The sequence below is a fragment of the Phaseolus vulgaris genome, chromosome 9 (genome assembly GCF_000499845.2).
Source record: "Phaseolus vulgaris cultivar G19833 chromosome 9, P. vulgaris v2.0, whole genome shotgun sequence".
Classification (NCBI taxonomy): Eukaryota; Viridiplantae; Streptophyta; class Magnoliopsida; order Fabales; family Fabaceae; genus Phaseolus; species Phaseolus vulgaris.
In genome coordinates, this window is record NC_023751.2 from 32,016,030 (window position 1) to 32,043,064 (window position 27,035).

Genomic DNA, 27,035 nt, shown 5'->3' on the forward strand with positions numbered 1-27,035 from the left:
TCTCATCAAACTTTCCCAAGCTTTCCTTTCCATTGTTGAGAACGAAACAGCTACAACCAAAGACTTTGAGGTGACTGATGTTAGGCTTCCTTCCATTGAAAAGTTCATATGGAGTTTTCTTCAAAATGGGCCTTATAAGCACCCTATTCATCACATAACAAAAGGTGCTCACTGCATCTGCCCAAAAATACTTAGGAAGTGATGACTCACTAAGCATTGTCCTTGCAAGCTCTTCAAGAGATCTGTTCTTCCTCTCTACAACTCCCTTTTGCTGTGGTGTTCTTGGAGCAGAGAAATTATGTTGAATCCCCAACTTCTCACAGAACTTTGCAAACTTCTCATTTTGGAATTCTCCTCCATGGTCACTCCTTATGGAGCCTATGTTGTTATTCTTTGTGTTTTGAAGCCTTCTTACTAGCTTTTTGAATGCAGCAAAGGCATCACTCTTTGATTCCAAGAACAAAGTCCAAGTGTACCTAGAGAAATCATCAACAATAACAAGAGCATAATAATTTCCACCAAGACTCATAGTTCTAGAGGGTCCAAAGAGATCCATGTGAAGGAGTTCAAGAGGTCTCAATGAAGAGACAATATTTTTGGTTTTAAAAGAACTTTTCACTTGTTTCCCCTTTTGGCAAGCTTCACAAATGTGATCCCTCTCAAACTTGAGTTTTGACAGCCCAATCACAAGATCTTTTGATATTAGCTTGTTCAAATGATTCATGTGAATATGAGCAATTCTTCTATGCCAAAACCAATATTCATCTTGCTTGGATAGAAGACATCCAATTGAACATGGTGAAGAGATATCTAAAAGATACACATTATTAACTCTCTTACCTACCAACATTACCTCTTTGGTGTTGGGTAGACAGATTTCACATGTGTTTGTCTTGAACATCACTTGATACCCCTTGTCACATAGTTGGCTAATACTCAGAAGATTATGCTTTAGGCCTTCAACAAATAGCACATCATGAATCACCAAGATGCTTTCATCTCCTATGGATCCTCTTCCAAGAATTCTTCCTTTGTTGTTGTCTCCATAGGTGACATGACCCTCTTGCTTGAAGGATATTCTCAGGAACTTTGATTTGTCCCCTGTCATATGCTTGGAGCATCCACTGTCCAAGTACCAAAGTTGTTTTCTTTCCTCCAAGATGTCCTACAAAAAAGATTTTCAAGTACATAGGTTTGGTCCCCTTATGAATGTGGGTCCATCTGGTTTGTACTCATCAATACAAGCTTTATTTTTCTTGGGAATCCACTTCATAAGCCCTTCAGGAACAGCATGTTTTCTGATTTTACAGAATCGCACATAATGACCTCTTTTCATGCAATAGAAGCATGTAACAATCGGTTGTTTCGATGGTCCAATCGATTGTTTTTCTGGCATTTTCGAAAATGATTTTGAAAATCTATCTTGCTTGTTTTGTGGATTAAAACCCAATCCAGATTTTCCAAAAACACAATTTTGAGATGCTAGCACACTCTCAAAGTTAGATTGGCCTTTAGAAAGCTTATCCACTGTTTTAACAAGATAGTGGACCTTCTTTTCAAGATATTCGCAATTTTCACAAACTAGAGTATCACACTTGCAAGAGGAGTTTTTGTAAATGATTTCCAGATTTTCAAAATCCATTTCTGAATTTTCTAAATCCTCTTCCAGTGCCTTTACTCTGTTTTCAAGCCAGCTATTCTTTTCTTTCAATCGATTGTTCAAGAGAGCCAATCGGTTGGCTTCTTCATGAGTTTCTTGAAAGGCTTGAAGCAATTGACTATAATTTTCAGAGTTTGATGAACTTACACTACATGAGTCATCCTCTCTTCTGGCCATTAAGCAAAGATTGAGGCTTTTCTTGTTTTTCCTTTTCTTTCTTCTTGCTTGACTCTTTGTCATTGCTTCCTTTGGTTCATAAGCAGCCTTGAGTGTCTCCCACATTTCCTTAGCAGTTTTGCACTTTGATATTCTGAAAAATTCATTAGTTTCTAGTGCAGAAGCTATAATATTTTGAGCAGACTTATCAAGCTGAGCCATCTTACATTCATCATTTGTCCATTTGGACAAAGGTTTTGTAAAGAAAGCATTTTCCTTTTTGAATTTTGGAATGTAAGGACCATTCTCAATTGAGTCCCAAATTCTTTGATCAATGGATTCAATAAAGATTTTCATTCTTGCTTCCCAAAACTTATAATTCAATCCACAAAATAAAGGTGGTTTGTAGATTGAAGCACCCTCCTCAAAAGATAGTTTTTCAGCCATAGAAAAAAGATTTTTAGATCAACTTGAATAACTTTCAAGAACCAAGCTCTTGATGCCAATTGTTAGAATATATGGCCTTGAACGAGAGAGGGGGGGGGGGGGTGAATTGTTTAAGAATGATTTTTGCAAACTTTTAACCTTAGAATGAAAATTCTTTGAAAGAACCTTGATTAAGGATTCAGTTTTTCCAAAACAAACAGCAAAAGCACAAAGCTGGAAAAACAATCGGTTGTTTTAGCGAAACAATCGGTTGTTTATACCAGTTCCAAAATATCAAAACTGAATTAAAGAGATAGGGATAGAGAAATTGTACACAGTTGTTTATACTGGTTCACTCCAAACAAGAGCTACATCCAGTCTTCTCAGAAACCCTGAGGATATCCACTAAGCAATCACCACTTGATCACTTACACCACAACCAAGAGAATGACCTTGAACACCTCAAGAAACACACTCTCCTTGGCCAACACTAAGATTGTTGATCTTGAACACCTCAAGAACACACAGCCAATCTCAGCAAAACACACACACGAATTGTTCAGCGGTTTACAAAGATTACACTTGTTACAAATGAATATCTGAAATCAATACAAGTAGAATCTTATTGAGCACCTTGATCAATCTCTCAACTTTTAAGCAATCTCAGAACTCTTTGAAAAACTCTTAGATCAAAACTTTGTTTCAAGATTCTTAAAACTTAAAAACAGTTTTTCAGAATATATCTAAGAATATAGTTTGTTATTAAATCTTAACAAACTCTTAATTGCATTTAAAATAGATTGGTCAAAGCATTTAATGACTGGAGCGTATTCGGTTAAAGCATTTAAAGCTTAGTCAAAGAAAACAGTTTTTCTGTTATGGTTTCAAAACAAACAATCGATTGTTTCCTCGAATCAATCGGTTGTTTTGTTACTTAACAAAATTCACCATTCAAAAACAGTTTTCAAACTTTCTCAAAACACCTAAGTGTAAACAATCGGTTTTTTCGACAAAACAATCGGTTGTTTCAACTTAGTTTGAAAAACATTTTGCTTTGTTAAAATTGAGATGCTAATTGCTTTGAGATTTAATCTAAGGGTTGATTACAATATTAAACTACCCCAGAACAAAGCTTAAACCAGCACAGCAGCATCAAGCAAAGCAGAGGCTTCATCATCCTTCAAAGAATTTGAATTCTTCAAAACAATGAACACCACTTGGTTCAACAAATTTCACAACACAACATTCAAAATATTAAGTTTTAAAAATAAACATTACAATTTGTCGAGGGTTAGACACTCCCAAACCCAATACTAGTACGATCAATATATTGCAATCAATATGCTATAAATAATAATATCAAAGTTATATACAAATTTTGAGCTCAAATTTAAATAAACATACTTAATTAGTATAAGTAAACTTAGTATAACATTAAAATTTTATAATTCTAATTATTTTGTTCTACATAATCTAATATTCAAATTCGAGTCTCATTCATAATATTAACCAATAACAATTTAGTATTAAACATGAATTTTAATATAAATTTAAATTTTACTTCAAATATTATAATAAATTTTAATATTAATTTTGGAAAACCCACTAACCTATTGCAAATAATAGAGATAACAATCCCAAGTAGTAAGGGTAGGAGGTGTAGAAAATAACAACCAACATCAAGGATTCAAGAGGCGTTTAAGGTGGAGATATAGGCCCATGGCAACACGCTTAGAAGACTACTCTACACGCAAGCGGAGCTCAACGAAGAGATGCAAGCCAAGTAAAAACCTAGCTAGAGACGGGTTGGAAAAGACAACACCTAGAAAAGAAAAATTGTCCATGGCAATAACGATTGAGACGTTGTCAAACTTAGGGCGGTAATAATGGGGTTATCGACCACGATAAGGATGTTGTCAGACCTAAATCACAAATAGTGACAACAATGAAAACACGAAATGAAATGAAAAAAGAATAAGAATGACACCGTAGTGAAACACCAAATGTGATTTTGGCGTTCTATAAATTTCTCAAATAACCAATGTAATTAAGAGTGATACATGGAATATTACACCTTTTCAAGACCCAACTCGTATAGTTGTAGAATTCACGTGACATTTTACATTGGTTCAAAACATAACCGATATAATAAATAAACAATTTATAACAAAATTTTCACTGAATTTGAATTTACAATATTTTTAAAATAATCGATGAAATATATATTCATAAAAAACAAATTTTGCACTAGTAACCACTTCAACTTACACACAAAACCTTAAATTTTCAACACACTACATTACCTTTTCTCTCAATACCACCCCTATGCAAGCCCTTCCCAAAATATCATCCCATCGCTTCAATCTAACATAATTAATTTGATAGGTATGTCTAAGGTTGAATCATTACTCATACTCCTAATGATTATGATGTATAAAATACACATGTTTTAGGCTAAGAAAAATTATGCACACGGGTTTACATGTTTCAAAAAGGTCCCACAAATTCTAAATTACGACAATTAAAAAGAAGTTACCAAAATAAAATATTGACATCTCTTATGAATTCATAATGGTAAAATTATTTATGAATCAACGTATTTTAAAATTGATTCGTATGTAGTCTACATGTTCCAATTTAATTCATAACACAAATCTTTCAATAAATAGTGTTCCATGAAAATCATTGGAACAAGTTAGAAATGTTTGTCCATATCAAGAATTTACTGTGGACGAAATGTTTTATGACTTGGATGATTCATACTACTATGACAAGGAGAAGAAAAAATTAATCAGTATGTGATATATCACTTATAGTATCTTATATGATTATATTTTCTATTTCATCAATTTTATCTCATTTTCTATTTGTGTAACACCCAACTTCAAATTATTAACGTAAATCACTTCAAAAATTATCACAAATTATTTCCTAAAAAATAAATTCCATTTCGTTCTTTTAAAAGAAATTCCAAAAACTAAGCTTTCTCCAAATATGCATTTTGACTAATTTTCCAAATCAGATTTGGACACAAGGAAAACAAGTGAATTTAGCTCCCCAAAACCAAGTTCAAGCCACGTATACTTTGTAATATCTTAATTTTTTTACCAGTGAGAAACTAAACTATTATTATTATTATTGTTATTATTATTTTCCGATTACATTAGATATTTTAATTAAAAATAATAAAACCAAGAAAATAGTTAATAAGAGAAAAGTTAATACAACATTTTTTAATTTTTTTTACTTGTTGAAATTTATAAGAAATAAAACTCTTATTATTATTACTTTCTATTTTATTGAATAAAACTAATATATGATTGAGTAAATTGACACAATGATGATTTTTCTTTTCTTTTCTTTTCAGGGGATAAAGTTTTATATTTAACACGCAGAAACAAACACCAACCATTCTGAATTTACATAATAAAATTTGACATAAACTCTTTTGAACATTTACTTTAACACGCAGAAACAATCAACAGTGTAGCTTTGGTTGGTGGTTGTATTGATATTTGACGGTGACAGTAACTTTTAACACACAAATACGGAATCACTTTCTTTCCACATGTCAATGGCCCCTTTAGATCCCTCTCTCTGTGTGTGTCTGTAACAACAAGCACACCACAAAGTGTTCCTCTTCGCTTCACTCACCTTCACAAACCATGCACCAAAGCTAAAACAGGTGTTAAAAGCGTGAGTTCAATAGCTTCGTTCCTTCAGTTACTTACTCCATGTTGAAGGAAAAGGAAGGGAGCCGGCCACCGTGGGTGGGGCTGGGCGCCGCCGTCTGGGTTCAGATCGCCTCGGGGAACACCACCACCTTCCCTCTTTACTCCCACTCTTTGAAATCAGTCCTGGGCTTTGACCAGCGCCACGTCACGCTCCTCGGTGTGGCCGTCGACATCGGCGAAAACCTCAGCCTCCTCCCGGGAATCGCCTGCAACAAGTTTCCCCCATGGCTCATCCTCCTCATCGGTTCCTTCGCCGCGTTCCTCGGCTACGGCGTCATCTTCCTCGCCATCTCCCAGACCTTCCCCTCCCTCCATTTCTTACTGGTCCGTAATATCTCTCACTTTCTATAACTGCATCCTTAGTGTTCATTCTAGTTCAATTTCTATAACTGCATCCGTGATATTGTCAGTTACAAAATTTCACGGATCAAAATAGTTAAATTGATTTTTTAATTTTAATTTTCTTAGTTTAGCGACTAACAAACGTCAAAAGCTATTCACTTCCGGTACCAGAAAATTTGCCGACTATAATTTACTGATATGTGTTGTTGCAGCTATGGCTTGCTCTACTTGTTGCCGCTAACAGTACTGCGTGGTTAACCACTTCGGTTCTGGTGACCAACATGAGAAACTTCCCGGCTAGCAGAGGCTCTGTCGCTGGGATTCTGAAAGGTTATGGGGGAATTAGTGGTGCTGTTTGGACTGCGATTTACAGCATTCTGCTTCATAACAATTCTTCTAAGTTCCTGTTGTTTCTCGCCCTTGGTATTCCTGCTATCTGCTTCTGTACGATGTTTCTCGTTAGGCCCTGTACGCCGGCCACTGGTGATGACCCTGCGGAGCCTTACCATTTTCTGTTTGTCCAAAGTTCCAGTGTGATTATGGGTGTTTACCTTCTTGTTAGTACCATACTTGGTAATGTTTATTCCTTTAGTGATGCTGTTTCGTATGCTTTGGTGGCCGTGATCGTTCTACTTATCATGGCTCCGCTTGCTGTCCCTTTGAAGATGACATGTTTTCCGAGGAATGGTTCTAAATCAGAGTCACTAGTTGGATCTTCTGAGTCTCTAACTCAGGCGAAAGATGAGATTGCGGCGCCGCTGCTGGCATCTTCATCGGCCGGGGCACTTGGGAGTTTTAATGATCAGGATGATTCGTCTGAGGTTGCTGAGCTTCTTGCTTTGGGTGAGGGGGCTGTGAAGCAGAAGAAGAGAAGGCCTAAACGTGGAGAGGATTTTAAGTTAACTGAGGCTATAGTGAAGGCTGATTTCTGGCTTCTGTTTTTAGTCTTCTTTGTTGGCGTTGGCACTGGGGTTACTGTTCTCAATAATCTGGCCCAAATAGGTATTGCCCGAGGGGAGGAAGACACCACTACCTTGGTGTCAATTTTCAGCTTTTGCAATTTTTTGGGGCGGCTTGGTGGTGGAGTTGTATCAGAGCATTTTGTCAGGTGAGTGACATTTACTAATACTGAGAAAATTTGTGATATAATTTTGAGCTCCATAAGTTACAAAATCAATAGATGAGTAAGTAAGCACTGATTCTTCTTTTGTTTCATGGATATGTAGACTGGTACTTGTGGATACTACACTGATTTATAGCAACATATCTGTGAAAACCTTTAAAAAAAGTTAGAAAATCTAATACAAATACGTATGAGATATAGAGTTTTAATATAGAAACATAGAAGAAGTATTGTATCTTGATAAACCAAAAGGGAAACTGTCCTCTTTATGGATTATTTCAGAATAAAGAAATTAATTGTATTTCTATTTGTTGAAAATTGGAAGTCATTTATGATACCCTTGATTTATAATCTTTATTTTGTTTTAGTAATTTTCAAGTAGAATGTTCTTATTTTGGATTTGTAGAATTGCACTTATATACTATCATGTTTTTATGAATTTTTGTTCATATCTAGATAATATATCTTACACTTATATTTTTAAAATTATCTGATCGTTACGTCAGATGTGTATTGTATTTCATAAACTTTGTATCATGTTGACAATCACAAAATAATCCTTATGCAAACATGGCTTTATATCATTACATGAAGTTAATAGTCGAATGAACTTATCATATTCCACTTGAGCCTGGTCAATTGGGCTCTTTCTGGAACAACAAATCAAATTCTGAACCCACATTGAACTAGTTGGAGAGCCACAAAACTATATACCCTGTCCTTGAACTATGGGTTTTCCTTTAATGTAATTATAATCCAAGTTTTTTGACGTTTTTCAGGACAAAAACACTCCCAAGAACTGTCTGGATGACATGCACGCAGATAATTATGCTCATTGTATACTTTCTGTTTGCCTATGCTGTCGATGGAACCCTTTACCCTGCAGTTGCATTCCTTGGTGTCTGCTATGGCGTGCAAATATCCGTGATGATCCCCACTGTTTCTGAAGTTTTTGGTCTGAAGCACTTTGGTGTACTGAGCAGCGTCATGGCGTTGGGGAATCCAATTGGTGCAGTCCTCTTTTCTGTTCTGCTAGCAGGGAACATATACGATAATGAGGCAGCAAAGCAGCATGGTATAGGCCTTCTTGATTCTGGTGTTTCCTGCCTCGGTCCAAATTGCTTTAAGCTTACCTTTCTCATTCTTGCTGGGGTGTGTGCTGTTGGCATCATCTTGAGCGTTATCGTGACTTTGAGAATTAAGCCCGTTTACCGAATGCTTTATGCTGGAGGCTCTTTCAGGCTGCCTCAGACATCTTCAACTCAGTAAATGTGGTGAATTGAAAAATGAATAAAATGGGCGCATCCTAGTTAATATTACATACCAGTTGTGCTGTTTTTGCTTTTGATCTTTCAGTTTTCAGTGTAGATGTGTCTGGACATCAATTATAAGGTTCAAAATTTTGGTCATACCAAAGGATAGAGGCAACTAATATGCATTGACAGTCAAATATTGTCATCTGAAGATGCTATTACTCAGATAAAAGTATTTATTTACTCTTATTACTTAGTCTAGTGAAAAACATTGAACTTAGAATGATTTGGGATATGTTTCTGCTCTTTGTAGGATTTTATGCTCCAAACCTTCTGTCATCTGGACATGAATTATGACTTGAACTATGAGCTAACATTTATTTGGTGCGCATGCTCCTCGTTGGATTTTTGAATATGTAATGTCAATTTCACACCAACATGACACTTCTTAAAAAGGGTTACTTTGACGAAAATATCTAAAATAGATGCAATTTGATCATTATTATAAATTTAAGCTTGGTGGAAAAGTCCAACAATGGTGTAATTTGACACCGAAATAACATGAATGCCCAATGCCCGTTTTTATAAACTGAAGTCGTCATCCTTATATGGTTTTTAAAATAAAATAAAAAGTCATCAATGTAGGTGACGTTTTTTCATTTATGTACTTTTTTTCTCTGATTACATTCACGTTTCGGTGTCAAATTACCATTTCCAAGCTTCGGTCTTTTATTTGTTGTCACAAACTGTAATATTTATTTATAAAATAACTAAATAAGAAAAATAGATCTTAAGAAAAGAAGAACTAAACTCTGTACTAAGAAGATATCCGTTATCAACATTGACGGACATAATCAGCAAATTTGTACCACATAATTAGAAAAACTCAAATCTAAACTTTAAAACAAATAACAATCTTAAAAGTGGTGATAGTTTATCACTTTAGAAAATAAGCCATTTTCCCTTGTTAAATAATTAATACGGGTTATTGCTTGTAGTTTTCGTGAAGTTACTATCAATCGTTATTTTTCCAAAGAAACTAAATAGATCCCTTGTTTCATCCTCGGATCATACAAAGTTTTGTTAAAGATAATAACAAGAAACATGTCACTGTGACAAGGACTAGCTTCTGAAGATATTAGCTTAATTGTCGAAAAATGATGTGATCTCATATTAGGGACATACAAAAGAGTTGCAGGGAACATCACAGTCATTTTTCATCATGTGCTACTTGTCATTATTGTATGAAAAAGCGTTGCAGTCACTCGCCATCAAAGTGTAAAAATAAGCCAAGAGAACACAAACACAAAACATATATAATCTAAGTTGGTTTAAGATCCTCAAACATTGTAGGCCAAATTGCACAATCATCATCATAATCCGCATCAGCTCTGACCTTATTGTAGGGACTGTACCCCATTGGGCTCTCAGGCCTTTCATCTAAAGGCCTAGGTAACCTTGGACTTCTATTACAGACTACTGGTCTTGCATCAAGTGGCCCAGAAAGCCTTGGACTCTTTGCTGTGCCAATGAACCTTCCATCAAGAGGCCTGGTAGGAGTAGAACCCATTATTGGACTTCTGTTTGCATTTGCATACACCACTCTCTCATTGCCATTCATCTTCCCATCAAGAGGACCAGACAACTTCATCACCTTGCTGTTGTTCACCATCTTCTCATGCACCACTCTCCCATTTGTTCCATCCAAAGGCCCTGAAAGTGCAATGGTCCTGCTTCTCTGCACTCCCTTATTCTCTCCCTTCAGTTCCTCACTCCCATTGTTGTGCCTTGCCCTTCTCCACTTCCCTTGGTACCAGTTTGGCTCCGGTGGCATATCCTTCATCATGGTCATCGCTTCTTGATGATCTTCGCGCGAAACAAGCTTGCTGAAGTACTTCTTGAGACACTTCTTGATGGCCCCAGAAAACTTGTTGGTGCTGCTTTTGGCTGCCCCGTCTTCTTTTTTGGCGAGCTTGAGGATTTCGAGCCTGTGTTTGGCGATGGAAATGCCCATGCTCTGGAGAAACTCGTGGTTGAAGTAGGTGGCATCTTCCAACTGAAGCTCGTTGCGGGCGAAGGCAAGGCCATACTCGTAGATGAGGGAGGGTTCTAGGCTGGTCCTGGATAACCAGGAGAACCAGTCCATGGTTGACGAAGATGAAGGGTTGTGTTGTGCTACAATGAGTGTTGTACAAGTATAATATAGCTATAACTGTAGCTTTTATTAGCTAGTTTACGTTGAGCTTTGAGGTGGGTGTGGGATTTATAAGAGAGTGGGGAGTTGAAACTACAAACTCTATGCATAAATGTGGCGGGTAAATGCCTATTATTTTTTATTTTATTGTTCATTTATTCTTTTTATTTCCTTTCAATGGAATTGGGTTAGTGGTTGGGACACGGGATGACACTAACCAAGAATATCTGCGAAATTTTGACATTTTCCGAACATGAAAATCTCAATTTATAGAAAAAATTTATAAAATTAAATTAAGTTTAAATTTCACTTTAAGAAGGTACAGAGGAATTTAGAGTTTGTAAAAACAAAAGTTTATTCATATATAAGTCATCTATAATTATCAGATCATATACATATAACATTACTTATAATTGGTGGTTTAGGATTTACTATTTAGGATTTAGACGGACCTAAGAAAAGTATTACGAGTTGATGGTTTATACGTAAGAAAAGTGTTGATGATGGTCTAGACACCTAAGAGAGGTGTTACGAGTTGATAGTTCAGATGTATTAAAAATGGCAGCAAAAGTGATGATAAAGAGATAGATTAATGAAATGAAGTAGAGAGAGATATTTGTATAAATAAGGAAGGGTGTAAATAAAATAAAAAGAAGTGAGGAGGGATGAAAATGTGGGGGTATGTTTATGGTGGTGGAGGATGTTATGTTGGATTGCGACAGAGGCCTGATAAAGTGGGCGTAAAGTGGGTGAGACGCGCCAGAGGAGCCAAGAAAAAAGGAAGGTATTGAAGAGAAATGAATTTGGTAACCTACCGTTTGCCTAGCTACCATTATCAATCAGAAGCTCCATGTGATCACTCTCTCAAGCTTCAACCACTTAATTACTCTGTATCTCTGTTAAACCCACTTCCTAAACTCTCTCATGCCTTCCGACAAACTCCCATGTAATATCTGGTACCCACTATAAAACACCAATCTCCTCCCATTACCTCTCAATTGCAGACATTTAGACACAATATACTAAAAATATTGTTTCAAATACTATCTATTATTGTTTCAAATCTACTAAAAATAATTTATTTACTCAAAATAATAATATTTTATAATATATAAGTGAGTACATATCTCACTTGATGAATAGTAATAAAGTTGAGTTAAACTTAAAGTAAACTTTTTAATAGGATGTCAATATGTAAGAAAATCATGAAATAGAAATCAAAATAAATTAGTTATTATAATGACTAAATTAGAGAGGAACTAAAAAATCTTTTAGTTTCTAAATTAGTTTCTATTATTGTTAAATGGTTTCTAAATTGGTATCTAATTAGTTACCCAGGTTTTTGCTACCAAATTTAGAATCTAAATAATTGGTAGTTAAAACCTTCGTAGCTAATTAGTGATCAATTTAGAAACTATTTAACAATAATATAAACTAATTTAGAAACCAACAATTTTTTTAGTCTCTAATTTAGTTACTATAACAACTAATTAATTTTGGTTTCTAAAATTTGCTTTTATTTCATGATTTTCTTGTAGTGTAAAATTATTTAAAGTATATTTTATTGATAGTTTATTGGGCTAAATTCGTCAAAACATTTTATGAATTGATTTTATAAGATTGAATTAGTTTTAAAATACATTTTTTAATATAATATAAAAAATTATGAACTAAGATTTAATTGATTTTATAAGATTGAATTAGTTTTAAAATACATTTTTTAATATAATATAAAAAATTATGAACTAAGATTTAAGATATTTGTTTCGCTATAATAGAAATTAAATGAAAAATTAAGCAGATAGTACTTGCTACGCTGCTGCTATGAATTTGTTGGAAGAAATAGCGTACAAAATTGGTGGAACAGCTGTTTTTCACTCAACTAAAGACACATTGATGACCCACCATGTAAAAAAAATTGCAATAGAACATCCTCCACCAAAAAAATTGCAATAGGACATCCTCCACCAGATTTTGCGTATGAGAAGATTGGTGTTGTATAAACTATAAATAAGAATATTTTATTATATATGTGAGTGTAAATTTCACTCTTTCATGAGTAGGTTTTATAAGATTGAGTTAGGTTTAAAGTTCATCTTTTAATATGGTATCAGAGTCATTTGAAGTCTATCAAGTGTTTGTTGTCACCCGCTATCGGGACTATCCATAATATGTTGTCCCACACACGAACTGTCAACGTGCTGGAGATCCTACATCAACTAGAAATAAGAATATTTTATTGTACATAAGTGGTATATACCTCATCGCATAAGCTGATTTTATGGGTTGAGTTAGGCTTAAAGTCCATTTCTTAATAATTGGTAAAATAAACAAAAATGTTTAAATTATTTATTTTACAAAATTAATTTAAAAAAATAAAGTTAATTAAAAAATATTACTTTTTATTTGTATTCCATATGAATCCAAATCTAAAGAAAACGACATTTCGTTTTTATGAATATTTTTTCATTTCTTTGAAATTGAAGGATCTTTTTGGAACATTTTTTAATTTTTATAGACGAAATTAATGTCTAGATGTCTTTGACTTTCAATCCTAAGATATATAAAATTATTATAACATTTTAAATATAGTTAATAATATATTTATTTAGTATCAACAACTTACCAAATTACAAGTACTTATTCAAGGGGTTTAAAATCCTCTATAAATACAAATTACTTACTTCATCTTCTCACGCTCAATAATCATGCACTTAATATTTTCAATAACTTTTATTGATTTGAACGTGAAAAAAGCTAAATACCCGCATTTCAAAAGATCCAATCTTTTCGAGAATCCTATCTTACTCTTTTAACCTTGGAAGACCCTCATTGCAATAAAAGCAATTAGATAAATTTAATGTATAAAATAAACTAAAATAATAACAATTTTTTATTTTTAAAATTAATAAAAAATTACACTGTAAACTTTTAAATTTTAGTTTTGTATAATTTTAATTTTGTTTTTTTAATACAGGAAAAAAACCTTCGCGAGTTATGCGCCAACATCATTTATTTCAGAAGCTAAATGTAACGAGTTCCGAATTCATTAGAGCAGCGACGAATTCACGTTTCCTTTGGGCCTTCGAACAGTGTTTTTTTCCTTTAATTTTAAATTTTGTTATCCATTTAATTTTTCTAAACAAAATTGAAAGAATCATCACCATTTTAAAAACAAAAAACTATTTAATCAAGTATAAATATTATCTCTCACATTTTCCTCTTTTATAACTGTTATTTTAAAAATTAATTATTTTTTGCACAACAGAAATGTGGGCCTGTGAAAATAATTGTATTTTTTAAAACAAAAGGTTTAAATAAAATTTATCTTTTTAATATTTGTTTCCTTGCATTATACAGTCGCTTTAAATTTATAAATAGTTACATTTACAACTAAATAATTTCATTATTTTTCAATATTAATTTAATTATAAATTTCTAATTAAATACTATTTTGTGAAATTTTACCTTGAGTCAAGCTTACCAACTTTATATATATATATATAAAAGGGATTTTCTCTGCTCTTAATTTTTTTCCCTATTTTATCCTTATATTAATTTTATTTTATTATTGTATTATGGTCATTGTGTCATTTCTTATTTCCTCTTAACTGCTCTTAATTTTTTTCTCATTTTATCCTTATATTAATATTTAATTTTATTATTGTATTATCGTCATTGTGTCCTTTCTTATTTTTTCTACAATATTTGGTATACGTAGTAGGCGGTTTTGAATTGAAAGAGAGGTGAAAAAGCGGTTTTGTATTGAAAGAGATGTGGAGGAACAGTTATGAATTGAAAGAGAGGTGGATGAACGGTTATGAATTGAAAGAGAGGTGAAGGAGTGATTATGAATTGAAAGAGATAATTTATTGAGCAACCGTTTGAATTGAAAGAAATAATTTATTTTGAAAATTAATTTTGCATAATGAGAGGGAGTGTTGTTTTATGAGAGAGAAATAAATATTAGGAAATGTGAGTACTGGCCAAACTTGAACAATTTGATTATTTATTAGTGAACGGTTACCACTTTTTTTAAGTAGTTTTCACCGTCACCATTTACATCCACTTTCTTACGAAAGAGTAGTTTTCACCGGTTACATTCACTCCCTTATAAGGAGTAGTTGAGCGGTTACCACTTTCTTCCACTACCTTATAAGGAGTAGTTTTCACCAGTTGCATCTAAAGAAAAAAAAAATGTTCATAAATTGACACATTTTGAACCATCTTCCTTCACGCTCCATGTTTTTCTCCTACTCTCACCCATCTTAGTCCCTCTTCAATCACTACTGTACAACAACCACCATTGCTTCCTCCTTCTCGCACTTCCCAAAGCGTTCGAAGCATAGACGTGTCTCATTGTTATAGGATTTGAACATTTTTGTTTCTATTGCTTTCTTAATTTTTTTTATATTTTTGTATGAATCCTAAGTCCAGCTTTGCGATCAAAGTTTTTATGTCCAGTGGTATTGTGATCTATTAGATATTACATAAGTTAGAAGTTTGGTAATTTGTATTTAGTTTATTATTTTATTTTGGATTCAATTGATATGGTGATAGATTCTACAACTTCCAACATACAACCATTTGCATTATGTTTTGACATTGTTTGCTGGTCCATTTTTTTTAAACCTTAATTTTAATCTTGATAACCTTACAAAGTTCAAGATTACACCCAAGTTAAATCAAAATTTAATATTCAAAAGCAATAAAATGAAAATATAAAAAAATTAACATAAAATCTTAATAAAACTATTATCAATTGTGCATTTAGATAATTTACATATCTTCTCATATAATTTAATATTTATTAAAATTATATGAATATATAAATAATAAAAAATGAAATATAAATAGTAAAAAATGAAAAATGCGGATAGTGTCTGTGTTCCTATAAAAGATATTAACTATTTGTATTTAAAGAGATGAAAATGACTAATATATGAATATGTTACTATTATCTACCTCTATTCCAGTTTTATAATAAATTCATAAAATATTAACGTCAAATGAAATTAATAGTTAATATTATAATATACATTATTAAATTGAAATTAACTTTAAATATATATTGACTAAATTAAATAATATTTTAAACATCAAAATTATTATTGGTATATAAATTAATTTTTATTTTTATAAATAATTTTTAAATTACATTTAATTAGTTACTAAACTTTTGCTATCAACTATTTATAATTTATTTAATATAACAATTAATTATTTTTTATTTATTTCAGTAATAACTAATTGATTGCGTTAAATATATTTTTATTAACGTTTTATGTTGTACTTTAATTAAATTTCAAAGACATATAATATTTATATATTTATGTTATTTACATTTTAAAATAATCATAGTCTAAAGTTTTTCTACTACTTTCATTTGATACACTTTATTACAAATTTTACATTAATTATAAAGCAACCAAGATAAAAAAAATGAAAAAAATAGGATAAAGTTGTAATAATTTACAAGTTTTCTACATGGCTTCTTGAGCATTAATGTATAATGTATCTTTTGAGGTGAGTTGTTCATCGTCTTCTTCGTGAACTCCCTATCTTTAGTTTTCATTGGAATTTAGCTTTTGTATTTAACACTAACTTTAAATATTTGTTTTGTTGGTTAGCTTGAAATATTAGTTCAAAATTGGTTGGGTTAACTTGAAACTACTATCTTAAAACAAAAATATTTACAAGGAATTAGTTAGTTCAAAACTGGTTTGGTTAGCTTCTCTTATTAACTTGAAATTATTGCTAGCTTGAAATACTACCAATGGGTGTTTTGTTAGCTTAGAATTGTTTTTTTTAAATTGTTTGACATTTTTATTAAGATTTAATATAATAATTAATCATTATTTTCTTCAATTTTGAACTTTTCTAATTGGACCGTTTGAAAATATTCAGCCTTGTTTTCTTTATTAGTAAATACACATTAAATTTCATTCAATTTTCATATAAATTTTGATATATGTGCATTTCATTTATTTTCTAAGTGCACACTTGATTGTGAGTAATTTAATGTTTTCATAGTATACTTGAAGATTAATTTTCAAATTTTCATTTTGTATATCTGAAAAGTAATAAAACAAAGTTGAACCGTTTTTGGAATTTTTCCAACAAAACCAATCTAATACCTGGAAGATTTTATTTCCCTTGCATTAACTATATGAATAGGCAAGTATAAAGCAGTATGTCTAATATAAGAACATCTTATTTATGATGAGTTCTTGAAGAATTACACAACATGGACATGATATGATGTAGTTATTTAAATTCTGGAAGTCTCTCTCAATAAGAATAAGAATGTCACTATAAAATATTAAATAGATGACATGTTATATTGTGTGAGTCCATAGAGTTTTCACCAAACAATACTCCTATGTATGATAAATTAAATAGATGTAGACACACTTTTGTATCCTAGATGCACAAGTTTCACATGATTGTCATTTGTTTTCGATAAATGAATTGGTTTTCTACATTGTGATTTCAATAGAAAATGAAAACAACCAGTTTGTTTTAATGAAAATAACTGCACTATTTTCTTTTCTGAAAACATGTGACATTGTATGTTCTATATCATCCTCATTCAAATACGAGTTTTGTTGCTTAAGCATGAATTTCATCATTGCTTCTAAATCTTCAATATTCTTTGTCATACCATTTATTTCAATAACATCTCCTTTTTGGATAGGGACAATTTCTTGATTCTTTTTTAATAATGTTGGTGTCATAGTCCTTCTATAGCAACAGACTCAACCAAGCTTTTCTTTTCCAAACATTGATTCAAAAAAAAATCCACAATCTGAGTTGATGGGTTTTACATAGAACTTTCAAGTTTAAACTAAAATATATGTACACACACATACATATATATTATACATATATATATATATATACATATACGTGTGTGTATGTGTGTGTACATATATATCAAAGTTAACGATTAAAAAAGAAACTTACAATAACATCCAAAAAGAGTCATTAAAAGCTAACTTAACTACTATTCCATCTTTCTACATTAACATGTTGAATAGCTAACAAAAGTGCAATCAACATGTAGTACATCTTTAAACCTCAAATTTATCTCTTTCTCGCATATTTAAGCTCAAATTAATAATGAATATTTGTAATTTTAAAGTTGGAGAAATTTTAGTATAAAGATTTCATATTCATGTATGTTGGGTTTAATAGTGCCAAAGTTCAAGAGGGGGGTGTGATGTGATTCCAATAGCCATATAGAGAAAGGTTCTTGACCTTCTTAGGAATCACCTTGAGTTGGACATTATAGAGGCACTTTTCTTAGAGTTGGATCATTGTTCTAAGACAAGAACTCACCAAAAACTAGTACCAAATCCTAAACTCATTTGGATGAACCAATTTTAGTCAAATTGAACCGAACAAAAGAGTAAGAAAAGCAAAGGACCAAGATGAATGGACTGAAATATAAAACTGCCAAACCAAAACTCATAAAAAAACAGCAAGAACACCAAACCAAAACTCAAGAACACAAGCTAACAAAAACAATAGAAAGAGAAGAAAGGAAGGAGAAGAGAGTGCTCATGAAGATGGAAGAATGTTGGATGATCTCGCCACTAGAAGTGTGGAATGCTCCTAGATGAGAGTGATGCCGCCACTTGAGGACTCCAATGATCCATCAAGATAAGACTAGAGAAGAAGGCTCAAAGCTCTCCAAAGTTCACTCAAAATTTGAGTAGAGTTTTCTTAGATTAATTCCAATCTGAATTTTACAAAGAGAGCACCTCTATTTATAGCCTAAGGTGCTGAAAAAATAGGTGGGAAATTTCAAATAAACTCATTTGAAATTCCCACCAAAAACAAGTCACATGGGAGGTGTGACCTTTTTCTACTATGACACCTCCCAAAAACTACACCTACACCTATCTACTAATACACCCCCCTCCTAAAGCTCCTAACTAAAGCCTAAAAGATGCTAAAACAAAAGAGGTTTCTAATGTTTCCCTCTAAGCACCTTCAACTAAAGAAATTACAAAAAGAGAAAATAAATGTCCTCTAGCTCCCAAAGCTTTGAATATGCTTCTTATAATCCTTTGAGGTGGACTTTGACCTCCATGGGCGTCCTCCATTTGTGCCTCCACCTCTTCTTGAGCTTGATGATTGGCCTCCATGTCCTCTTGCGCTTGATCTCCATCAGGGTGAATTGACCTTTTAAAACTTTCTCACAGAAACAGAGTTTAACACAGTTTTACAGAAAATAAATCGATTTATGTGAAAATGAACAGATTTATTTCAGCACTGTTTTTGTTTGAAAAGCTTTTAATTCAGCAAGGTTAATCACAAGATTATGCAGTGAGAATTTCTAGCAGCACACACACAAATATCAGATTTGAAAAAACAGTGAAACACAAAACAGCAAGCTTCAATTTCAAGCACGTGATTAAGGTTCAATTGATAGCATGCTAATTAATTGAGTGACCTTTTGCAAACAAGCTGTTCCAGTGGCTTTTAACAGACTATGAGTGTTCTTCTTGATGTCAAGCAATTTCCAGTAATTAAGAACAATGAATCACAGAACAACAAGCTTCAACTTTGAGCAATTGTTTAAGGTTCAATTAATAGCTTTGACAGTTTCTTGAACAACTTATCACAGTCAATCTGTTCCAATGATTTTAGCAGATTATATATGTTCTTATCAGATTCAAACACCTTTTTCAGAAATCAAGAACAGTTTGCTCAGTGCCCAGAAAGAACAGATTTATTTTCAATTGAACAGATTTATTTCTTTGCTGTTTTATCAATTATGCAGAAACGAAATTGCAGAGAGAGAGAGAGAATGAACACAAGCAATTATACTGGTTCACTCAACCTGAGCTACATCCAGTATTCACCAACAACAGGTGGAAATCACTAACACACTGTACAACCAAGTACAATTCCCACTGTTCTTGAAACCTACAAGAACTTAGGTACTCTTGCTGAAAAAACCTATTTCAGCATACACACACACCCACTCTTCAAGAACACCTATCAAGAAGAGTGTTCAACCAAACTATTACAAGAAAGAGATGTGAAACGACTACACCTGATTGAGGATAAACAGATCTGCCTTAAACCAGTAGGCAAGATTGTTAGAACAGTAGCTGCACCTCACACCAAGCTTTTGGAACCAAACCAAGAACAAGCACTTTGTGATTTTTGAAATCTTTGAAGAACAAATGCTGATCCTTTGAAAACACTTAACTCTCTGCTGTCAAAACTTGTTTTTTGCAAATGTATGAACTGTTTGAATCGTTATTAAACTCAGAAAACAAGTTTGCATTTTATAGAAAACCAGCTTATAACAGAATTTTGAAAAAACAGTTAAAGCTGTTATAAAATGAACAGATTGAAAATAAAATGAACTGATTTATTTTCAAAAGCAGTTAGAGAATTTGTTAAGAGAGGAGACTTAGTCAACCATTCTGGTGCTGAGATAAAACTGAAAAACGTTTAAGCTTGACATGGCACCAGAGACAAAAAATAATCTATTCATTTACAGATGAACAGATTTATTTTTCAAAACGAAAACAGAGAAAGTTTAACTATTTAAAACTCAGTCGTTTTGAAAAGAAGAAGACTTAGTCAAAATACCTGATGCACAAAATCAAATTTTTACAAGACTTTAGCCAAGGCATCAGTGAAAAAAATGAATCTGTTTATTTAGAAAAGAACATATTTATTTTTATGCAGTAAACGTGTTTTTGTGTAAAACATGTGAAAAACAGTTTAAGAAAACTTATGCTTGTTCTTATCACATGGCCAGTGGTTATGAGGTGAGTTACTCAGCAAAAAGCCACTCTTAGACAACCTCTAAGCACTAACTAAGACATACTTAAAGCAAAGCAAAAATACATGAAAAGTACATACAAGTCTTCATCAAACACAATCTTGAAGGGGGCAGCAACCATCTTCAACAATCTCCCCCTGTTTGATGGAGACAAATCCCCATAGCTAACCTCATAGCTTTGTCTCTTTAAGCACTTGCACTGCACCAGATTTTAAACCAGAATTGCACCTGCACTGCACCAGATTTTAACCAGAAAAAAAAACAGCAGTATTGCATAGCATAAGACATGGTTTTAAGGTGCAGAATTAACTCCCTGTTTCAGCTAGCATCACCTAGCATGGTGAGCTATTTTTCTCCCCCTTTGGATTCATCAAACAGCATATAAGCATAGGGAATAAAGGGATATAAAGCAGAAACCATAACCATAATAGTTCAGAGCCAGAAAACCAAATTGTTCAACATTACAGAAACTTGAAAACTGATAAAGAAAGCATTAAAAGCATAAAACTACTGATCCTTGTAGTAAAGCTCTGCAAGTTGTGCCTGAACCCCTTCAATCTGATTATCAAGGTGTTGGAACCTTGCATGAGTAGTCTCAAAGTGTGCCCTTTGTTCTGCAGACATGACATCAAGATGGTACAGCACTTGCCTCTCAAACATAGACATTGGTTCTCCACGGTATTCTGGACTTTGATAGGCAACTATGGCATTTGCAGCAACTTCCTCATGTTCAGATTGGGTGGCAGGTGAGTCATCATCCATAGGAGCAGCTTCATCCTCATCCTCATGTTCTGCTTGAGTGTCCTTCTCCTTGAGAACCACCCACTTGTTTTCAATTTTGTGAAAACCCATTTTGGTGAGAGTTGAAGTATCAATCTCACTTACAGCTTTGATAGGGTAATTTCTCTCATTTGTAACATCAACACCAAAGTAATCAATTAATTTGGAAACAAGAATAGCATAGGGAAATCTGTAATCAGCCAACCTTTTTGACTTGAGCATGTGTTCATTGACAATGAACACCCAGTTTACCTTAATCTGATTCATGATGCAATATAGGAGAATGAGATTCTTTTCATGTAAGACAGCATGGGTTGTCCCTCTAGGAATCAGTTGCCAAGCTATGATGTATGCAACTAGACGTGGAGTGAGGTTCAAATGCCCTGCATGGAACCTGTTTATACTCTCTGTAGGATTCCTCATGCAACTCTTATAATATTGCAGCTTGTTGAATTCTGAAATTCCACTGGTATTTCCTTTCCCTACTTTCAGCCCAACATATTTTATTCCAGCCACAGAATTCCACACCTCACTTGTGATCTTCATCTTGGTCCCTTTCACATAAGAGACAACATTCTTCCCATCCAATGTGAGATTAGTATAAAACACTTTAACCAAGTCAGGATAAACATTACCCGTTAATTCCAGCATCTTTTTCAGTTTCTGGTGCTTCAACACAACCCTTGTTTCTACCAATTTTTCAGATTTCAGCCAGTTGAAATCCAGCACCTTGGGTATGTTAATCTGCTTCCTGCTTGTTTCATGAATGTAGGCATTGATGCCTTCTTCATTTCCAGCGAACCATCCTTCTAACACACCTTGAGAAGTGGTTTGCTTTCCCTTGCTTTTCTGTTTTTGTCTTGAAGACGAAGCCATGTTTGAACCTGAATTCTTTTCTTGATTTCAAATGGTGAGAATTGATAAGTGCCAATGTGTAGTTTTTATGATTGAGAAAATTGAACACTTTGGAACTTAATTGTTGCTTAATGTAAGAAAATTACCCTAATCTAAGAATTATTGAATCTGATTATATATTTTTTGAACCAAGAAACAAATGAAGAAATTTAATCTCAATTTTTGTGTAAATTGCAGATGAATACGAAGCATTGAAAGAATGTAGTCAAGCTGGCATTGAAAGAAGAAAAAGTAAAAACTGAATTGGATCACAAGAAGATTTAGCTCAAGCTAGAGGATTTAGCTCAAGCTAAAACTGTCCAGAGTTGATTAAAGGTGCAGTACAATTTTAGCCCAGGCTAGAATTGCTAGCTCAAGCTAAAACTGTCCAGAATTGATTAAAGGTGCAGTACTGATCTAGCTCAGGCTAGAATCGCTAGCTCAAGCTAAAGTTGATTATATAAATTCTGAAACATAACTCAAAACCAGCAGTGAAAAACAGATTAGGTTTTTTAGAGAGAGACTAGTGAGAGAAAGGGAAGAAACCTCTGTTCTTAGGAGAAGATCTCGCTCTGATCAGCCCTTCTTATGCAATCCAGATCAAGAATGAAGATTGAAGGAGCTGTCATGAGTGGCTAAGTTCTTTCTAACTTGGGATTGAATGTAATTTATCTTGATCAAATGTATTCTTGGTGATATATATATAAAATTCTCTTTTCTACTTGTTCTTGGTATTTTCGTTTTATGCTTATTGCTTGATTCTGTCTGATCAATAGAGTCTTGATTTTGATCCTTAAATTTAACTGGAAAGTACCTTTAAGGATCTGAAATAGACGAAAATGCTTGATAACTTGTAATGCTAGGAATAGATTCCAGGTTATTGATTGCATGATAATTCTGTTCCTAAAGCTGGATGATTTGTTAAATATGTGAGGAATCAATGTTTAAGAAATTATCTTATGAATTTCATCTGTGAGGAATCAAGATGAATGACTTTAATTAAGCATCAAGAATAAGTAGTTTTGAGTATTATATATTGTATTATTCAAAATACAGATGATTGAGATACACACAATTCAATCCCAAGTATCTTTCTCTAATCAAACCCTAAATCTTTGAGTTCTTGTGAAATCTTAATTTGGTTATGAACAAAGTCTCAAAATTATTTTCTATACTTAATGAGTTTTAAAACAGAACATCTTAATTAGAATTGTTCCCTGTGGGTTCGACATTCGTACTTTAAAGAGTACTATATTACAGTTGATTCGGTACACTTGCCGAGAAATAATCAACAAGTTTTTGGCGCCGTTGCCGGGGAACAATTTCTTTTAAGAATTTCTGAAGTATAACTCATTGAGTATTGTGAATATTATGTTTTCTTTGTGAATATACACTGGTTTATATTTTATTCTTTTATCATGTGCTAATCCTTGCTTGAGTTGTCTTAGATACATGTTATTGAGAGGACAGGTTCTTGAAGATCAATTAGAATTTGATCCAGAAATTGAGAAGACAGCTAGAAAAATTCAGAGCAAGAAGAGAGAAGAAAAGAAGAAGCAAGGACAAGCAAAAGGAGAATCTTCCAACACTCTCAACTCACACAATCAAACAGAGTTCCAAATGGCTGAAAATATACAAAATCCACCTAGAAGGACATTGGGAGACTATGCTATGCAACAAGGACCAAGGCATTTCTCCAGCATAGCCATACCTCCTGCCACCAAATCATTAGAAATGAAGCCAGCTTTTCTTAGCTTAATCAGCACTCATCAATTCACTGGAATGGATCATGAAGACCCTTATACTCATTTCTCCACATTCTACGAGTTGGTTGGGACCATGGGCTTCAAGGAAAATGATATTGAATCTGTTTATCTGCGTCTATTTCCTTTCTCACTTGCAGGAAAAGCAAAAGAATGGTTAAAGTCGCATCCAAACCAGAGTCTAAGTAGTTGGAATGATGTAGAAGAGAAATTTCTACACAGATTCTTCCCACTCTCTCGATATATCAAGGCTAAGTCTGATATCTCTACATTCAGGCAAGGGCCAGAAGAACCTTTTTGTGAAGCTTGGGAACGCTTTAAAGTGATGTTAAGAAGATGTCCTAATCATGGCTTTGAGGATATTGCTCAGTTGAACATATTCCACAATGGTTTGAGGCCTGATACTAAAATGATCCTGGATGCTGCAGCAGGAGGTACAATGATGAGTGTTGATGCAGAACAAGCTACAAGAATCATTGATGCCTTAGCCTCAACAGATTACCAAGCTCAACATGATAGATATACAGTGCAAAAGAAAGGGGTGCTGGATCTTAGCACTTCAGATGCAATTTTAGCACAAAACAAGATTTTGACTCATCAAATTGAGGCATTAACCAAGCAAATGTCAAAACTGCCTCAACAATTACATGCAGTAAATTCTCCTTCAATTCAGAATCAAGCTTTGAAGTGTGATTTTTGTGGGGGAGATCATCTCAATGGCCAATGCTCTTACCAAAATCCATCAGAGGAAGAGGTTCAGTATATGAATAATCAAGGAAGGCAAGGTGGCTTTGCATATAATTATCCAAATAACATGGCTCAAGGATGGAGGAATAATCAAAATCAAGGATTGGGGTGGAAGCAAGAGGCTGGATCATCTAACAGACAAGTCCCTTATCAGCAGCAACCACATTATCCTTCCGTTCATGAGAGAACATCCAAATTGGAGGATACTTTAGAGAAATTCATGCAAGCCTCTCTATCTAATCATAAAAATACTGAAGCATCAATAAGAAATTTAGAGACACAGGTGGGGCAGCTGGCTAAACAGTTAGCTGATAATCAAGGAAGTCAATTTTCAGCAAATACACAAACCAATCCCAAAGAGCATTGCAAGTCTATCACCACTAGAAGTGGGAAAGTTATAGGAAAAGGAATTGGAGATAATTTAGTTGTTGAGGAAGAGGTTTTGAGTGAGAGAGAAAATGAAAAAAAAACAGAGTGAGTGTGAGGGAGGAGAAAGAAGGAATAAGGAAGATGTTGTAGATATTAGAGAAAAAATAGAAAAAAATGAAAAAAATGAGAAACAAGAGAGGAGTGTTCCTATCAAAGATGTACCTTACCCACATGCTCCTACAAAGAAAGACAATTTGCAAGATTCATGGATATTCTCAAAAGACTGCAAATTAACATTCCTTTTACTGAAGCTTTAGAGCAGATGCCTACATATGCTAAATTCATGAAGGAATTATTGAAAAAGAAAAGAAAGTTCAATGACCAGGAAATAGTTGAATTGGAAGCTGGATGCAGTGCTATAATTCAAAAATCATTACCACAGAAATCCAGAGATCCTGGGAGTTTCACTTTGCCAGTTACCATAGGAAATCTCACTGTTGGAAAGGCATTATTGGATCTTGGAGCTAGTATTAATTTGATGCCTTTATCAATGCTGAAGAAAATTGGAGATGTAGAAGTGAAACCAACAAGAATGACTTTGCAGTTGGCTGATAGATCAATCAAATATCCACATGGAATAGTTGAAGATCTATTGGTAAAGGTAGATAAATTTCTATTCCCAGTAGATTTTGTTGTAATGGATATTGAAGAAGATGTTGAAGTACCTTTGATATTAGGAAGACCATTCATGAAAACTGCCAAGTTATAATTGATGTAGACAAAGGAAAATTGAAGGTTTGTGTTCTAGATGAAGAAGTAAGCTTTAATGTTTTTGAAGCAAAGAAGTATTCAAATGATCATAAAGAGTGTTTCAGAGTGGATGTGAATATTGTTGAACCTTCAATGATGTTAATCAGGCGTCAAGCTATATGACGTTAAACGAGCGCTTGCTGGGAGGCAACCTAAGTGTTTTTGTTTTGAAATGTGTCTTTAATTTTGTTTTATTTAGTAGTATGTTTTAACATTTGATGTTTTTAAAACCAGTTTGATATGTGAAATGGTCATTATGTTTGAAATGTTTGGTGAAATGAATAGATGGAAGAAAGCTTAGAAAGGTTTGAAACTTTTGGCAAAGACAAAATGAAAATTTTCAAGAAAATTTCATTGCAGGGTAATTTTAGCTTAAGCTAGAACTTTTAGCCTAAGCTAGTTATGCAGAAAAAGAAGAAAAAATTTGTTCTGCAACTTTCCCTGAGCTAAAAAGAGCTAGCTTGAGCTAAATAAATTGTTGCTCTCTGCCAAATTTTAGCCTGAGCTAAAATGAGCTAGCTTGAGCTAGAAAACTCTGTTGCTCTCTGCCAAATTTTAGCTTAAGCTAAAAGAGCTAGCTTGAGCTAGAAATCTGTTGCTCTCTGCCAAATTTTAGCCTGAGCTAAGAAGCTCTAGCCTAAGCTAGTGAGATTTCTATAAAAAAAAAAAAAAAAAAAAACTGCAGCATTTTATAAAAATCACATTTTGAAAACCCTGCACCCTAACTCAGTTTCAAACACCCTCTGTTCTAAAAAAATACCAAAGCTTCCATCTACATAACCATTCTCAAACATTTCATCTACATTGCCATTATCAAGGTAAGTAATTACTCTTCTCCATAATCATTTTCATTGTCGTTTCCATTCAACCAAACCCAGTCATGCATGTTTTCTGCTTCCAGTTAACAATTTCGTTTTTAAATTGAAAGATTCAATCTTTTTGAAATTTCAATGTCTTGATGTTGAATAGGATT

General features: G+C 33.3%; 3 protein-coding genes and 1 pseudogene across 3 annotated transcripts; 2 read left to right on the forward strand and 2 right to left on the reverse strand.

Moving 5' to 3' along the window:
- Positions 1–5,700: 5,700 nt before the first annotated feature.
- LOC137820263 (protein NUCLEAR FUSION DEFECTIVE 4-like) lies at positions 5,701–9,085 on the forward strand. The gene is made up of 3 exons (XM_068624237.1): positions 5,701–6,300; positions 6,531–7,426; positions 8,221–9,085. The coding sequence occupies exons 1-3, from the start codon at positions 5,977–5,979 to the stop codon at positions 8,708–8,710; spliced, it is 1,710 nt and encodes a 569-aa protein (XP_068480338.1). The 5' UTR covers positions 5,701–5,976; the 3' UTR covers positions 8,711–9,085.
- An 822-nt stretch (positions 9,086–9,907) lies between these two features.
- On the reverse strand, positions 9,908–10,948 carry LOC137820264 (uncharacterized). Its single transcript, XM_068624238.1, has one exon. The coding sequence runs from the start codon at positions 10,838–10,840 to the stop codon at positions 10,016–10,018; it is 825 nt and encodes a 274-aa protein (XP_068480339.1). The 5' UTR covers positions 10,841–10,948; the 3' UTR covers positions 9,908–10,015.
- Positions 10,949–24,384: 13,436 nt separating this feature from the next.
- Positions 24,385–24,490, reverse strand: LOC137823218 (small nucleolar RNA R71; annotated as a pseudogene).
- Positions 24,491–25,517: 1,027 nt separating this feature from the next.
- On the forward strand, positions 25,518–26,021 carry LOC137822396 (uncharacterized). The gene has a single exon (XM_068627283.1). The coding sequence runs from the start codon at positions 25,518–25,520 to the stop codon at positions 26,019–26,021; it is 504 nt and encodes a 167-aa protein (XP_068483384.1).
- The last annotated feature ends 1,014 nt before the right edge of the window (positions 26,022–27,035 follow it).

Bases quoted from the DNA above. Each gene is read 5' to 3' on its own strand.
- LOC137820263 (XM_068624237.1), top strand. From the start codon at position 5,977: ATGTTGAAGGAAAAGGAAGGGAGCCGGCCACCGTGGGTGGGGCTGGGC. The intron at 6,301-6,530 runs GTCCGTAATATC...GTGTTGTTGCAG, and splicing joins CCTCCCTCCATTTCTTACTG to CTATGGCTTGCTCTACTTGT. The intron at 7,427-8,220 runs GTGAGTGACATT...GACGTTTTTCAG, and splicing joins GTATCAGAGCATTTTGTCAG to GACAAAAACACTCCCAAGAA.
- LOC137820264 (XM_068624238.1), bottom strand. From the start codon at position 10,840: ATGGACTGGTTCTCCTGGTTATCCAGGACCAGCCTAGAACCCTCCCTC.
- LOC137822396 (XM_068627283.1), top strand. From the start codon at position 25,518: ATGGATATTCTCAAAAGACTGCAAATTAACATTCCTTTTACTGAAGCT.